At 40.0% G+C, this 14,612-nt stretch overlaps 2 protein-coding genes across 3 annotated transcripts in view; one reads left to right on the forward strand and one right to left on the reverse strand.

Annotated features, from left to right (window-relative positions):
* The window catches only part of fa2h (fatty acid 2-hydroxylase), a 39,612-nt gene extending 32,320 nt beyond the window's left edge, over positions 1–7,292 (reverse strand). The window contains exon 1 of the mRNA XM_080474979.1: positions 6,909–7,292. Within this exon, the coding sequence (XP_080331105.1) occupies positions 6,909–7,190 (282 nt within the window). The 5' untranslated portion in view covers positions 7,191–7,292. The remainder of the gene's footprint in view (positions 1–6,908) is intronic.
* LOC308116678 (uncharacterized protein) lies at positions 7,108–14,262 on the forward strand. Of its 2 annotated transcripts, none has more exons than XR_013935783.1 (3): positions 7,108–7,204; positions 12,379–12,614; positions 13,261–14,262. XR_013935783.1 is itself a non-coding variant. In XM_080474980.1 (3 exons), the coding sequence occupies exons 1-3, from the start codon at positions 10,338–10,340 to the stop codon at positions 13,367–13,369; spliced, it is 363 nt and encodes a 120-aa protein (XP_080331106.1). In that variant the 5' UTR covers positions 10,307–10,337; the 3' UTR covers positions 13,370–14,262. The 2 variants fall into 2 exon arrangements, 1 of the variants encoding a protein (XP_080331106.1); XM_080474980.1 differs by lacking the exon at positions 7,108–7,204 and adding an exon at positions 10,307–10,355.
* The last annotated feature ends 350 nt before the right edge of the window (positions 14,263–14,612 follow it).

Here is a 14,612-nt window from a genome sequence, read left to right on the forward strand (position 1 = left end):
AGGGTGTAATTATGTGGCAAACAAAAGTTCCTGTAGTGCAAAATGTACATGAAATGAAGGATCAGATTTATTGTGAAATGTCTTTCAACTTTGGCATTCCAGTTTATACCACAGATAAGATTTTATAACATTACTGCTGACCAGGATCAGATTAAAATCAATTGTTCCCACAGAGATGATTCATATCCTTCATTCCATTCATGTTTACTCAAGAGAAATTAGCCAGAAGAGGAAAAATATTGAACATCCAGCCATTTTCTCCCGCTTATCCATTTCCGGGTCGCGGGGGTGGCAGTCTGAGCACTGTCACCCAGATCAAATCGCACCGATTAAGAACCTTTCCTGCAGGTGGTGAGCCCACGAAAAGGTGGTGCCCGGCGTGGGACACAAACCCACTACCTTGAGAGTGCAAGTCTCATGCTCTACAACAGTTAAATCGAAATGGAATGGAATTGAATGAGATTTTAATTGGAACTGAACTGTCACTTGAATGATCTGGAGCTGAATTGATGTGGTAAAGAAGATCTATGGATGAAATTGATTTGAATTCGTAGAAATTTTTTTCATTAAATTTGAATTGAAATGAGTTGAAAGGGTACTAGAATTTAATTGCAACGTTTGAATTGAATGACTTTAAATCTGATTGCATTTTCCCACATGTTGATTTTGAAATGGAAGTGAAAGGGAATTAATGTGAAATTGATCTTATTCCCAGACTGCATGTTCCTGCACAACAAGATAATCATAATGAATGAATAACAGTAAGATTTCAAGATGCATGTACTTCAATACTTCATTGCTCCACATTCACTTGGAATTTTGAATCGTTTATTGCTGAAACTAATGAGACTAATTTCACTTAAATTGAACTTTTACTTGCAAAAGACCATTTATGTTTTACTTTATTTAATTTAAAGAAACGGATGGGGGGTCACACCTTTTCCATCTTCTCCCAAAAATATGTTTAAATTCTTTTGTAGAAATATGAGAAATGCATATTTTCTTCAGCAGTCGCAGTATTTGGATCCCATACCTATATATTTAAAGTTTTTTGTTATTTAGTATTTTAAAAGTGAAAATAGGGTGTTTTCTATATTGATCTTTTTTGAACATTACAGAAATTACCTGAGAAAATAACCTGGAGACACTTGTAAAACTCTTGAAGGGCCATAAATGAGCAAAAATAGGACAACTGATGGAGCATAAATGGATCAGAATGTTCTGTTTGTGCATCTATGATGTATCTCCATCATGTATAAGGATGTGTCGCTTTCATAGAAAACACAAAAGTATTTGAGATTTAGGTCCCGTTTACTGTAGTTATCATGATGTAAGTGGAGGCGGAGCAGAGGCGGTGAGCGCAGCACTGGGATGTCTCTCGAGTCTTCCCGAGACGTCACCGGCCCGGCTTGGAAACACCAGAGGAGGGAGACACCCATCTAACAGAGACCTGCACACTCTGTCCTGCTTTCTAAGGGACGGAGTTATGTAAACAATGATACATTAGTGTGTGTGTGTGTGGCTGTAGTAACGCTGCATGAGAATATAGTTACTTTATTAATCCTCTTGGGGAGATTTACTAGGAATGGGAGCAATCCAATCTAAAGGAATGACCTTCATGGTTTAAACAGCAGGCTTTCAACACTCGCTTCTCTCAATCCTAGACCATTTCCCTCATGTAAGTGATGTAGGGAACTGTGATATTAGTGATGTATATGAGTGAGGAGTTACCTACTGCAGGAAAACCCATCCACATGGAGATATTTCCATGTACAAAATGCTTTCCATACACACAAAACCGCATCACAAAATGTCTTTGTCCACAAAAAATACTAAAAACTTTGCAGTGTGTAGGTCAGGCCTATGTAAACATGAAACAATCCTGTGATAACTGCAGCCAGTAATGTAATAATACATACGTATCGCTAAATTTCTTGGGAATAAAAGCTTTTTGGAAGGTTTTGTGCAGTTTGCTTATCAAAAATAAGTATAGTGGGTGGGACACTCTCAATCAAAATCTTTTACTATTTTATTACATATTTCCATTGTTACATTATTGGTTGTTACAGACACTTAAGTGACAAAACCATCACTTATGTGGATCTATGATGAAGCACAGATTTTTGTTTGCATCAAACTGGATTATCACGCCAACAAATTACAATTGAATGTGGAATTTTGAAACCCATTTGTTAGTCACACGGTGACCTGAAAAGCAACATTCTTCCTCAGCTGTGTGTTTTGCTCAAGCCAATCAATAAAGAAAAAAACAAGCCATGGTTTAAGGTTTGCACCCTATAAAACCAGAGCTGAGTGTGGGTTACTTGTTCTCCAGCTGTAACTGCAGGGCAAATTATACAAAGGCTATATTTCATTAACAACTGGAATGTCTCCATGACTCGCACGCTGAAATTTGTCTCATGACCTTCACAGTCACAACTGACTAGTAATGGGTCACAATATTAGATCATCTAACTATTTGTACCAACATATTGCAGAGTTTACTCACACACATACTGAACAGTGTAGGTCAGAATCTGTGATTTACAATGCGGATGGCAGGTTGTTATTATTTGTTAAGTTTGGCTTTAACCATTTAATAAAACACTCAAACATCAGAGTGCCATCATGGGGAAAATATGTGCATGTGTATAAATCATGGGAAAATAATAGATAATGAAATGTGATGAAACGTAGTTCATGGACCAACATTACATATATTTTATTATTGTGGTTGCAAATAAAATCTGTGAATTTAATGACTTTCTGAAAGGATTTCCCAAACAAATCTTTAACACACTATTGAGCGACATTGTCGCAGAGTTTACATATTTAAAAAAAAACAATTGTAATACAGTCAACTCCAGGCTTTTGGAAGATAATCTGAAGATGTCAAAATGACATCAAAACACGGCGAAGAAAACCATAATGATATATTTTGCTGAATCGTAGAGAGTTTATATTTCGCAAGTTTTTTTGTACGTCGATGAGAGTGGGTGTTTCCTCCCTCCAACGTTTGGCTTCACTGTGAAGATTTGGCAAGCAGAGATCACAGAGGAGGTCTGGAGCCTTTCTTAGAAGCAATGTGAGAGGGAAAAGGTGACGAGGCACCACACCAGATCAAGGATAACAGTTTTAAAACATGAAATGAATATAATGAATGTGGGGCTGTGCAATAAAACATTCTCAATACAGGATTTGATAAACCTGTGGTCCATTACAATCGTAACCTTTTGCTGCATTTTAGAGACAAGACCACAAATGTTTCATGTGTGCCAGCTACAGACCTCTTAACACAAGTCAAAAACTTGTGCCCAGTTCATTTGTTTTCTAACTTCAAGACAGCGTTTAGAGATAATAGAAGATGTGCAGATATCTTAAATGGCATTAAAAAAACCTTAGAACTATCTTCCAAGTTGTTCCTTTGTTGTGCATCCTTTGTTGGAAACAAACTTAAATAAGCGGATATCTATTTGACATTTAGAATTGTTCCACCTCTGTTTTAACACAGATATCTGTACACTGACCTCCTGAAGAGGATTTCTGTGCCTTCCTAAAAATGAAGAATGATTTTGGCCTAAAAAGATGGAGTTTCTGCGCACGGATTGCATAATCTCCCCGAAGCAAAATAGGTTTTCTCTAGCTTTGTCTCGCCACCCAGACGCATGAACATTAAGTGAGTTACACTAAAATGCCTGCAAGTCTCACTCTGCTTGTTTTAAAGCAAACATTTTTTTTTCTTTTTTTTTAATGGCTGGTTTACTACTCCAGCAAATCGCTTACACGAGCAGATCGTTTGACACACAAAGAAGAGTCAAAGAGGCTGAAAATCCAGTCCCATGTTATTGTGTGTTGAGTGGTTTTCTGTCTCTGTGTGTTTGCCTGTGATGTACAAGTGAGCTGTATAGGACGTCTCGGTCTTTCACTCAATGTTAGCAGATACGGTTCACTAGCTTTAATAAAGCTGTTATAGAAGATAAAAGCACAGAGAGACCATTACAAACATAAAAATACATTTCCTTTGTGTATCCATCACTGGATTTAAAGGCACTGCAGCCATGATGAGTCAAAACTGATGAAAAGAATTTTAATAAAAAGACACTCCAGATAAGAAAGGTACTTGAGAGTACGCACCAGTTCAGAAAATTAAACACGAGCAGTGAAAATTAAGGAAATTCAGAGCAATGATGGACATCTGAGGCCTTCATCAAGAGAAATGTCTGAAGTCGTTCAATGAAACTATAATATCGACTTCAAAAAACGTCCTTCTAATTAAAACTTATAACTATCACAGCATTTCAAACCCTCTAATTTTCTATTGTCTTTTATGAAACTGGGAGTCAGCTGAGAAAATAGTGTTGACATGTGAGGAAGAACATAGAAATCTGCAAAAAATGACTGACCGTTGTCTCATCACTCATACAAACCAAACCACGGATGAAGTTATGCTTATAAAGTCCATTTGATTGATGTCCCTTCTACGGAAAACTTCCTTTTTCTGTAACGATTGAACTGCGTACTGACAAGGGTCAAAGTGTTTTCACTGGAAATGAAACGTAGTTTGTTAATTCAAGAGCGCATCACAAATTAAATGTATTTCTCAAGCAGATGCTAGAATGGCATAATTTTGAGTGACATTCCTAAAGATCTCCTACTTTCCATGTGGAAAGTTCTGAGTTGGAGTTCAGTTGTGATTTTCCCACTTACTCATGAACGCACCTTTATTTATTCATCAGTCCTCCCTCCTATTATATCCTTTGTGTATATTGAGATCCAAGCTTGTCTCACTGACTTCTTAAATGCATTCAAATATACTCTTAATGTTTTTGTTTGTTGGGAACCTACGTCTTGGGTTATTATTTTAATCGAGTCAAAGTAGCTGATGACTCAATCTAATCACAGCATTCAATCCAACAAACTAAACAAGAGTCACCAGAGAAGAAAACCCATTTCACAAAGAACATTTGGTTAATTTTTCATTGGCAAAACCGTCATAATCAGCTCTGCTGCTCATCCTACAAATGCATGTTCATTACAAATGTGGCACAATTTAAAGTGGAAATAATTAGGTTTTGTAACAGTATAAGATTGAATACCCAAAAATAAAAGCATTGTTATAAGAGCCCAATAGCTTAACAAACACAAATTTACTTTATCGTCATTCGGACACGTTAACAACATGAAATGCTTCTCTTCCAGGATCAGCAGGGTACGCAAATATGTTGTGAAATATGATAAATGTAATAAAACACAGAAAAACAATATATAAAATGTTAAAACCTTATAGGAAAAGAACATCCCATGAAATCTAACTGACCTGCAAGTGCATAAAAAAAAAAACAGCAGGCAAAGGGCTGCACACTATATCACAAATGAATCTGTATCTCAATTTAGTAAAAGTACCTCTTATATGTCTGCACAGGAAAAGTCAATGAGCTCCATGCTGGTGAATTTCATCTACATCGGGCTCGAGTTAACTCTAAAAGACAATGCGCCATTAGCTTTGCTTAAATAGTGTTGCAGCATTTTGAAAATAAATAAACCACAAACACATCTAGCAGCATTTTGTCGAAGAGGTGTGAAATTATGCAAATGTGACGAGAGAAAATAAGAGCTGAGCTGCAGCAGAGAGCAGTGAGATAGGGATTTTTGTTACAGTTAGTTTAAGTTTCTGCACCGGCCACTCGACCAATCGGCAAAAGAGAGGGTGAGCCATGTAAATGTCAACGCTGTCCACAATAGATTTATGCAAACTCCTTCCTCGCACTCAGACAGACGAGCAGGAGACAGAAGACAGAGGCCAAATCGGGCATGAACTCATCCACCAACCCAGATTACAGCCCCCTCCTCTCCCTCTCTGCTGTTTACTGGGACAAGACAAACCAGTTCTCTCCATGTCCCGTTTCTCACACTCCTCTTCAATCATTCATTAACAGGGCTGACCCTCCACAGCCACCCCCAGCTCAACCTCTACAGGTTTACCATATCACCTGCACACCCTTCCATGCTCCTCAGATATTACACAACCTGTGTGTGTGAGTGTGTGTGTGTGTGTGTGTGTGTGTGTGTGTGTGTGTGTGTGTGTGTGTGTGTGTGTGTGTGTGTGTGTGTGTGTGTGTGTGTGTGTGTGTGTGTGTGTGTGTGTGTGTGTGTGTGCCCCCATCACGCTACACTTCCTTCTGCACAGAGAGGCACAAGGTGCAGAAACCCACACATTCATCTCATCACAGCAGAGATGCAGAAAGTCCATTTTGTCTGTATTAAATCACTTTTGAGGGTTTGTGTGTGTATGTGTGTGTGTGTGTGTGGGGGGGGGGGGGGGGGGGGGGGGGTATGAGAACCAAAAATCAAGTCTATTTAGTGTAAATCATCATATTTTTTTCAATGAAAACATCTTTTGAACTTCAGGTTAGACAAGTATAATCAATACAGCCCATGCAGGTGGGGAAAAAAGAGAAGAGAGTCTCTTCTTCTTTCAACCTCCAGGAAAACGCCCAGCTAAGTCAACTCAAAGGCGGCTTTCCACCTGTTACTCTCCCTATCTTCTTTCCACACCGCCTTAAAACTACTCTGAACTCGAGTGAGAGAAGGGGGAAAAAAAGTCTGAAAGCTTCACCTGAGGGTGTCACAGCTGATGATTAACCCAACATGCAGGAATATATATAGTATACACCCTGAGACGCAGCTGGGAGGGAGACCCTTTCATTCACACATGTCAAGCATGCATACGGAGATATTTTAACAGTGGATATGGAAATTGTGTCATTTCTTGGACTGCATGAGAATGGAGAACAGCCCCGGGGTGTCACTAACTTCTGGATAAATCCCAAACAGTGACTCTTCAAAAGAGTTGTTTGTTTGCAAATGTAGCTGAGTAAATAAACACAGCTTGATCTGTGAGGATCTACCTGTGCCTCATCGGAGCCGCTGTCCCGGTCCAGCTCCCCGATGTAATACTGCTCCATCCACCTCCGGGCGTTCTTGGAGTGTCGGTGCGGGGGTCCCTCCATCGCCCGGCTCACGTCTTTACCCGAGCGGGTGCGAATGAGCGCCTCGCCGCCCGGGTGCATCCGTAAGAAGGCGGTCACATCGTACACCCTGGTGCCCAGCAGAACCCAGCAGGAGTCCTTGGTGCTGTGACGGGCCACCTCCCTCTCAGTGAAGAAGCGGGGGGACGTGGAGGGGGACATCCTGGCGCAGACGGGTGAGATGCGGGCGAGTCCGCTTGAACTGAGCCGAAAAACAGAGAGGCAGAGGAGGAGAGCAGAGAGAAAGGGAAACCTCCTCCGAGGGCCGTGGACCTACTGAGCCGAGAGTTCAACTTTGTCGTTGACACCCAGTGGCTTTAAAACTCTGAGGGCGACAGCAGGGGCGGCGTCTTTGACGCGTTCAAATGCTCGGAAACGACCGCAGACGCGACACAAACTACTGTCTCAGCTGCGAAAAAGCTCACGAAAATATCTAAACGTCAATAAACTGTACATTTCTGACGCACATTTCTGTCTAACGATGGACATTTGAAGTTGGCCAGCACAACTACAAAACTAAAGACCGGCAAATAATGATAGTGACACAGTAATGAGACGTGCACCATTCAAATCTGCTGTAAATTTCTTTTTTTTTTTACATATTTGTAGGAAAAATGCAATGTAGTCCAAACTATGATATTTTATTGTTGTCTAAAATGGGACATTGATTAAACTTAAGGGTAAAAACTTTCTGAAATGGTTGTTTGTACGTGTTCCAGTGAACGCACCATCACATCCAGACGCACCTGTTGCTCCTAACGCACCGTCTATTCAAATAACTCCACAAGTATGGACTTTTAAAGAAACTTATGAACAAAACACACAATTATCTACAAGGAAAATGACCACTATCTTGAAATGGAAAATATTGAATACATCACTCATATTAGGCAACAAATTAGAAAGTTACTTTATGCGCATAAACAACAGTGGATTGGTTCCTCATTACTTCCTGATCGCAGTCGAGTCTCTGTTTTCCTGTGGGATAAAAAAGAAAATCTTTGGAGGTTCACATTGTGAAGTCAAACATTACATTTCCAAAGTGCTATATTTGCATTTTGTTGCAATTTAAATTCAGTGAACTATTTAAATTGCATGTTTTTCACAATTTTATATCGTATTGTGGCTCCACGAGTGTGACAGACTAGCGTATTGTCCTCGAAAACGTGGTTACATCACGTAATATTGCGCTTATTAAATATATTATAAGACGTAAACAGAGGGCGTGTTTTTAAGTATCGAGCGTCTTGTGCGTTATCTTCAAGAAACAGACGAACTCTAATGATACCTTCATTTATAATCGGAAAACTCCCCTCGGAGGAGTAAGATTGAAACTATTAACGTAAAAATTAAGACGAGATATGTTTGTAAAATTTTAGAGTTCATTTTAATGTAGTTTCCTTCTACAAAGAAAGCTCTTGAATGAGGAGAGATTGTAATTTGTGATCGTATTTGACCACATAGGAGTAAATTACTGTTGAACGCAGCATGAGAGCCAGCCCTTGTCAAAGAGCGCCGACAAGCGCGTTTTCCTGATAATGGAACTAATGTCCATTAAAGCGACCGTTTAAAGAGAGACATGAGCAATACAATATTATCCGTTATTATTTAACAGTCGGATTTGTGTTTGAGCTTTACAGAGCTACAGAATGAAAGTCGAAATGAACAGAGATACAACAATAGGAACATTTTTGTATATATTGTTTTTACACATTAAAGTAATATGTAATATGTTAAGGAACGACGTCCCCTTGAAACTGGGGACGCTTACATGACATCCACCAATGTTAAACTCCCATTAATTATATTAATACAATAAAAAAGTGTGTGTGTGTGTGTGTGTGTGTGTGTGTGTGTGTGTGTGTGTGTGTGTGTGCGTGCGTGAGTGTGTGTGTGTGTGTGTGTGTGTGCGTGCGTGCGTGCGTGAGTGTGTGTGTGTGTGTGTGTGTGTGTGTGTGTGTGTGTGTGTGTGTGTGTGTGTGTGTGTGTGTGTGTGTGTGTGTGTACTCACTATAACCCTTCACCATGCAGCCCTCACAACAAACAGCAGGGGGCAGAAGAGCCCCAAAGTTGAGGCTTCACCTGGCTTTCCTTTCCTTTTTGAGTTATATTCATTAAATTTTTTATCAAAATGTCTTGAATGTGAAAATCTCTACAGTCTTCCCCATAGGAAAGGATGGGGATGGTGTATCATTTTTTTTTTCTGTAATATACTTCTGATTTGCTTTAATCATAAAGAATCCATAGCTGGATCAGTTACATAAACCTTTTATTCGCAATGATTCAAACTTTGAACAACATCAAACCAATCTGATGTTAATGTAGTCAAACTCATTTTAACTAGCATGCAGCCTAGTTTCATACTGAAAAAGCTGGAGCAGCAAAATTATTATAGAACAAAGGCCAAATAACAACAACTCCAAATTGGTGAGGAGTATGCCTGCTTTCTAAAAAATAAAAAAAAAAAGAAGACTTTTTTATATGTATATTTTAAACTATTAAAATTGTGACCTTCTGAAATTAATCTCATATTTTAATCATGTTTTAGACTTCAGAGTTGAATGGGTTGCAGATTTTTATAATTTTTAACACATTAAGGCCTTCTGACTTTGGAAATGACTGGGTCATGCGTTGGCAGTGCATCCAGTCTTTTCTTTATTTTCCCAACAAAAGGCTACCGCAGACGCACTCTTTGTCCGATGTTCTCGTGTCGCTTCCAGTCAGTGATGAGTAATGTCCTAATTGATATGTAATGCATGGATGCCCCGCTTTGTTCAGGCGCGTCACTTTACACTGTGACTCCCTCCTCCACCTCACAGGCTCCTTTTATTCAGCACTTCTCTCATTATCTTCATCATCATAATCTCTCTCTTTTTTCATTTTACCTGCAGTTCCACACTCTTCCTCCATCCTCCCTTTTTTCCACCTTTTAACCTCTTTATTTCTCTTCTTTCCCTAAATTACAGCTGCTTCTAAATATACCCAGTGTAACAAAGGAGCCCTCAATAATAGACCCTGTGCATGTGTTTCTGTAACCTGAATCCACAGGTGTGTGTGTGTGTGTGCGTGCGTGTGTGTGTGTGTGTGTGTGTGTGTGTGTGTGTGTGTGTGTGTGTGTGTGTGTGTGTGTGTGTGTGTGTGTGTGTGTGTGTGTGTGTGTGTGTGTGTGTGTGTGTGTGTGTGTGTGTGTGTGTGTTTCTGGATGCTGATTGGTGCGTTTTTCCTGCTGACTATCTCAGTGCGTATAAAAGAGAAAGGGATGCACACACTGAAGATCATTTCTTCACCGCAGAGCTTCAACACCACTTAATGGCCGCTGTTGTTCCTGTAAGTATTCGTACAGAAAATCTTTCAGTGTGACTTTTTGCCAATAAGGTGCTGCAGCCTTGACGTATGACTGGTCTGGGTGTACAGGTACTAGTGGGGACATTTTAAAGTCAGATGATGAAAACTGAACTTTACTGTTCAAAATCTGTGTCTTTTGTCATCTTTCTTCTTTGCTTGGGTTGATATTATGAGGATGAAGTGGGATTGTGTAAGTTTTTTGCTTGTGTGATAGAAATATAGGAGTTCACTCCTTTGGATTTGATTTTGGCTGGCAGGTCATTAAAATGCTCCACCAAAACAACATCTATCATATTATTCATGTATTCTGCAGATATAGTTCACGTTTAGCTGTTAATTTAAAGACATATCAGGAAACCAATCTATCTCCTCACATGCTTTATCTAACCCCGGGATGCGGGGTGTTGGATCTGATCCCAGCTGTCTATGGGTGAAGTAGGCAGGTTACACACTGGACAGGTCAGTAATCCGTCAGAGCAAACACAGAGACAAACAGAGATGCTCAAAGCTAAGTTAGAGTATGTTTTTCAACTGTGTTGAATTGTAAGTGCATTAAGAAAACCCACAGGAAGAATATAGTCTCATCTCCAAAGGTAAACCCAAACCAGGGATTTCTTGCTGGGAGATATCCTGACTAACCACTACACCAATGTGAGGACTTCAGAAAAAACAGAAGTTGTTCATTAGAGTCACCTATGCGATGCAATTCAAGAGAGTACTGTATGCATAAATCTAAATCTAACCTTTATATAATCTTATTCTGTCACAACGTCTTTTAATCATGGCTCATGGACTGTTCATGATATCAAATCAAACTGTCAGGAAGCTGTGAGATCGAGCTTGGTGTCTCTTTCTCATTACACAACAAATCCAGTCACCAGTGTGTCACAGATTAATACCACAAGCTTTTGAGATTGAAACACTGACAAATTGCCGGTTTTGGACAATTTACAAACTTAAAATCAGATTGCATCCTGCATACTCCTTGATAACTGATCTCTAACTAATCCCACCTCTAACAACAGGACATTGGTGTATTTGTCCTTTTGTCACCCAGCTCAGCTTCACAAAAACAGTTCGTATGTTACACATGAAAAAAAAAAAACTCAAAAACTAGCAGGAAACAAAGTATTCATTGTGATTCATCAGTGTCATCACACTGATAACGCGAGCTTCACAGTAAGGTTAAAAGCAGTGGTGTTGATAAATACTAGATATTGAAATATTAAAAGTCTTGAACAAAGCAACAGAATTAGAATATGAGAAGGTGTGTGTGTGTGTGTGTGTGTGTGTGTGTGTGTGTGTGTGTGTGTGTGTGTGTGTGTGTGTGTGTGTGTGTGCGTGTGTGCGTGTGTGTGCGTGTGTGTGTGTGTGAACAGTTTTTGGTAGGCACATCAACACGATCAAGTGTCGGCCCTGTAAATGAATCTGCTCTGCTGAATTCTTCCTGTGAGCCTGATCCTGCATGTGTGTGTGTATCTTGGGTTTCTGATGGAGACGATCATTAAGTCAGGGGCAGGAAGACACATATGAAAAATTGTCCTGGAACATCAGTACTGTTAACAGTGTGCATATGTTTAAACATACACCCAGTAAGTCTACTTAGTCATGTTTCATGTACTTTCTTCAAGAACACTACATTGTGTTGAAAGACAGCAGTACTCAGTTATGTATATGAAACCTTTAAAGGAGAATCAAATAAATATCTCGGTGCATTCTACGTATTAAGTATAACTGTCTGTGGCCAATCCAAATCTTGAATAATAAAGTGCAGTAGGATTATTTCTTTCTTTCACAGTTGTTATTGGTGGTATATGAAGAAAATTGAATTGGAATTTGCATGTTCTTCCTTTTGATATTCCCATAATGCAGAAACGTGCTTTCCCGATTAAAAAAGCCCACACAAAGGCCCAATATTAATTGGTTTGGCCTCCGGATGGAAGGGGGACAGTGTGTGTAACATTCAGATTGAACAAACTGCTCTCCCTCTGTGTTTGACTCCCAGTTTGCCTCCTGCTATGCGAGCGTTGAGCCCCTGCAGCTGTTTGGGAGGGGAGCCAGAGGGGGCAACTACCTGGGACTTCTCTCACACCGGGGGCCCTACTGCACCCCGAGGCCTCGCCTGGTGTGCCACACCCCTAAGATGACCCTGCGGCAGATCTGTCGCATGCTGAAGCTGATGAAGCAGATCAGAAACAGGGAGGCTGCTGCAGCTTCTGCAGCTGCTGCAGCTGCTGCCAGGTGAGAAACTCAGTTTCAGTGATATTGTTTGATTTTTTTTTGCAGCAAGTGGTCTCACTCTTCTTCCTCCTTCACCAACAAATCTAACTGCATGGTATCACATTTCATTTTGCACTTGTGCTTCTTCTCTAGTAAACAAGGTCTAACACATGCAAAGCCCTTATTTTAATATTCATATTTTTGTTTCATGATGTTAATCTTAGTAAATCAACTGCAAAATACACACTAAAAGCACAATCTATTTGTCTGAGCATGCAATGTACTACACACAGAGATCTTAGTGAAACAGGCAATAATGGCTGTATGGGCTGGAGCCATTCACAGCTCAGAGACACTAACTCATATTTAAGGGAAATTTAGGGTTGAAATTAGCCTGAAATGCACATTTTTGGACTACTGGAAGAAACCTGAGTCCTGATTGCATAGGAAGAACATACGAACTCCACACAGGAAGGCTCCTGAGCCCCACTCTGAAACAGGGATCATGTGTCGCGCCTGTTTGTGCTGGACTGTGATCACAGCAGCAGCTTCATCCTGCAGACGCCACACGTCTGCCATCAATAATTAACCTCCCGCATGTCACTGCTAGAACAAACACTCAATCACACTTCCTCCTCTTGTTTCTGTTTCTTTTTTTCCTGCTCAGGAAGCAGGTGACCTCAGCCCCAGCGCCGGCGTCTCCGCCCATCAAGTCTGAGAAGAAGTGCGTCCCGAGCTGCCTGAAGCGTAAACGCAGCATCAAGCGTGTGGGCTGATCGCAGACGACCCAGCAAGGACCGAGGAAGCACCCGAGCTCTGACTGTGCGAACATCCTGGGAGGCCTCCTCCATCAATCATCATCATCATCATCATCATCATGAGCATCAGTAGCAACATCAGCATCATAGTCATCATCATCTTCATTGGCTCTCTAACAGGAAACTGTCAGCTCGACGTGTGATTGAGGACGATGACACGCCTGACTCTCAGTCCACTGGGAGAACGATTCCCAACAAAACTGTTTGCATCAAAAAGTGGAAAAACTTTTTAATGACGAGTTATTCAAGCTGTTATTTTAAAAATTGTTTAAGATTTTTTTCATGTGTGTTGTTAATCCTCTTAAACATCTGAACTTGGTGTTCTTCATCCTGCACCTTCTTCCTGGACTTCATGCAGCTACACTACTGTGTCTTAAAGACTTTTAAAGACATTTTCTAATTAAATATGTGTCTTGTTAAATTATCTAAGTCATGTGATCAAGAAGGAGAAAGAGTCCACTCAGCACAAATTATCTATGATAAATAAATATTGGTTGGCAACACATAAGAGGTGTAATCAGAAAAACTTGACAAGTAGTTTTTTGTGTATAGAGTTGCACTATAATTTGAGCTAAGATGATTGCTGACTTGTTGATACACCAAACTTGCAATTAAAGATAGATTATTATCTTCATCTTGTGTTTGTATTTTTGTGTTTTATGGTGGAGAAGCCCACTTTTACTCAAAATATAATTTTACATTATATTATGGGTATTTAAATCACTTTGTCATGGTGCAGCAACATCTGGCTGATGTGCTTACCATCATCAAAATTACCTCTAGTTTCAATGCTTGAACTGCTGTATGTGTTATTATGTTTTCATAAATGTGCAATAAAGTTTTAAGAACTCAATGAAGAAGAATGTCTGCACATGTACTCTGGATGAAAAAAACAATTAATGCCAGGGATTTATCTAAAAATATATGAAAGTACCATTGAGATACAACTTAAGGAAATTGTCCTACAGGATCTTAGTCCTGTTCTTCTCAACCACCTTCAAGGGGATGTCCCATCAGAATTTGGGTACTTCGTCAGTCCAGCATGTTCTAGCCATTGGAAGGTCTTCTTGATATCAGCCACTTCGTCTATCTGGCGGTGGTACAAGCCATGTAGGGGTTTGTTTCTCCATGTTACCTGCTTCTCATTCTCATCAGGTTTCTGCTGTATGAGGCTTCACTTAGTGGCTCATCCTTTTCAGTA

Source organism: Lipophrys pholis (genome assembly GCF_963383615.2).
Source record: "Lipophrys pholis genome assembly, chromosome: 11".
NCBI classification, from domain to species: Eukaryota; Metazoa; Chordata; class Actinopteri; order Blenniiformes; family Blenniidae; genus Lipophrys; species Lipophrys pholis.

Coding starts and splice junctions, on each gene's coding strand:
- LOC308116678 (XM_080474980.1), top strand. Junction 12,615..13,260: donor GCTGCTGCAGCTGCTGCCAG/GTGAGAAACTCA, acceptor TTTCCTGCTCAG/GAAGCAGGTGACCTCAGCCC.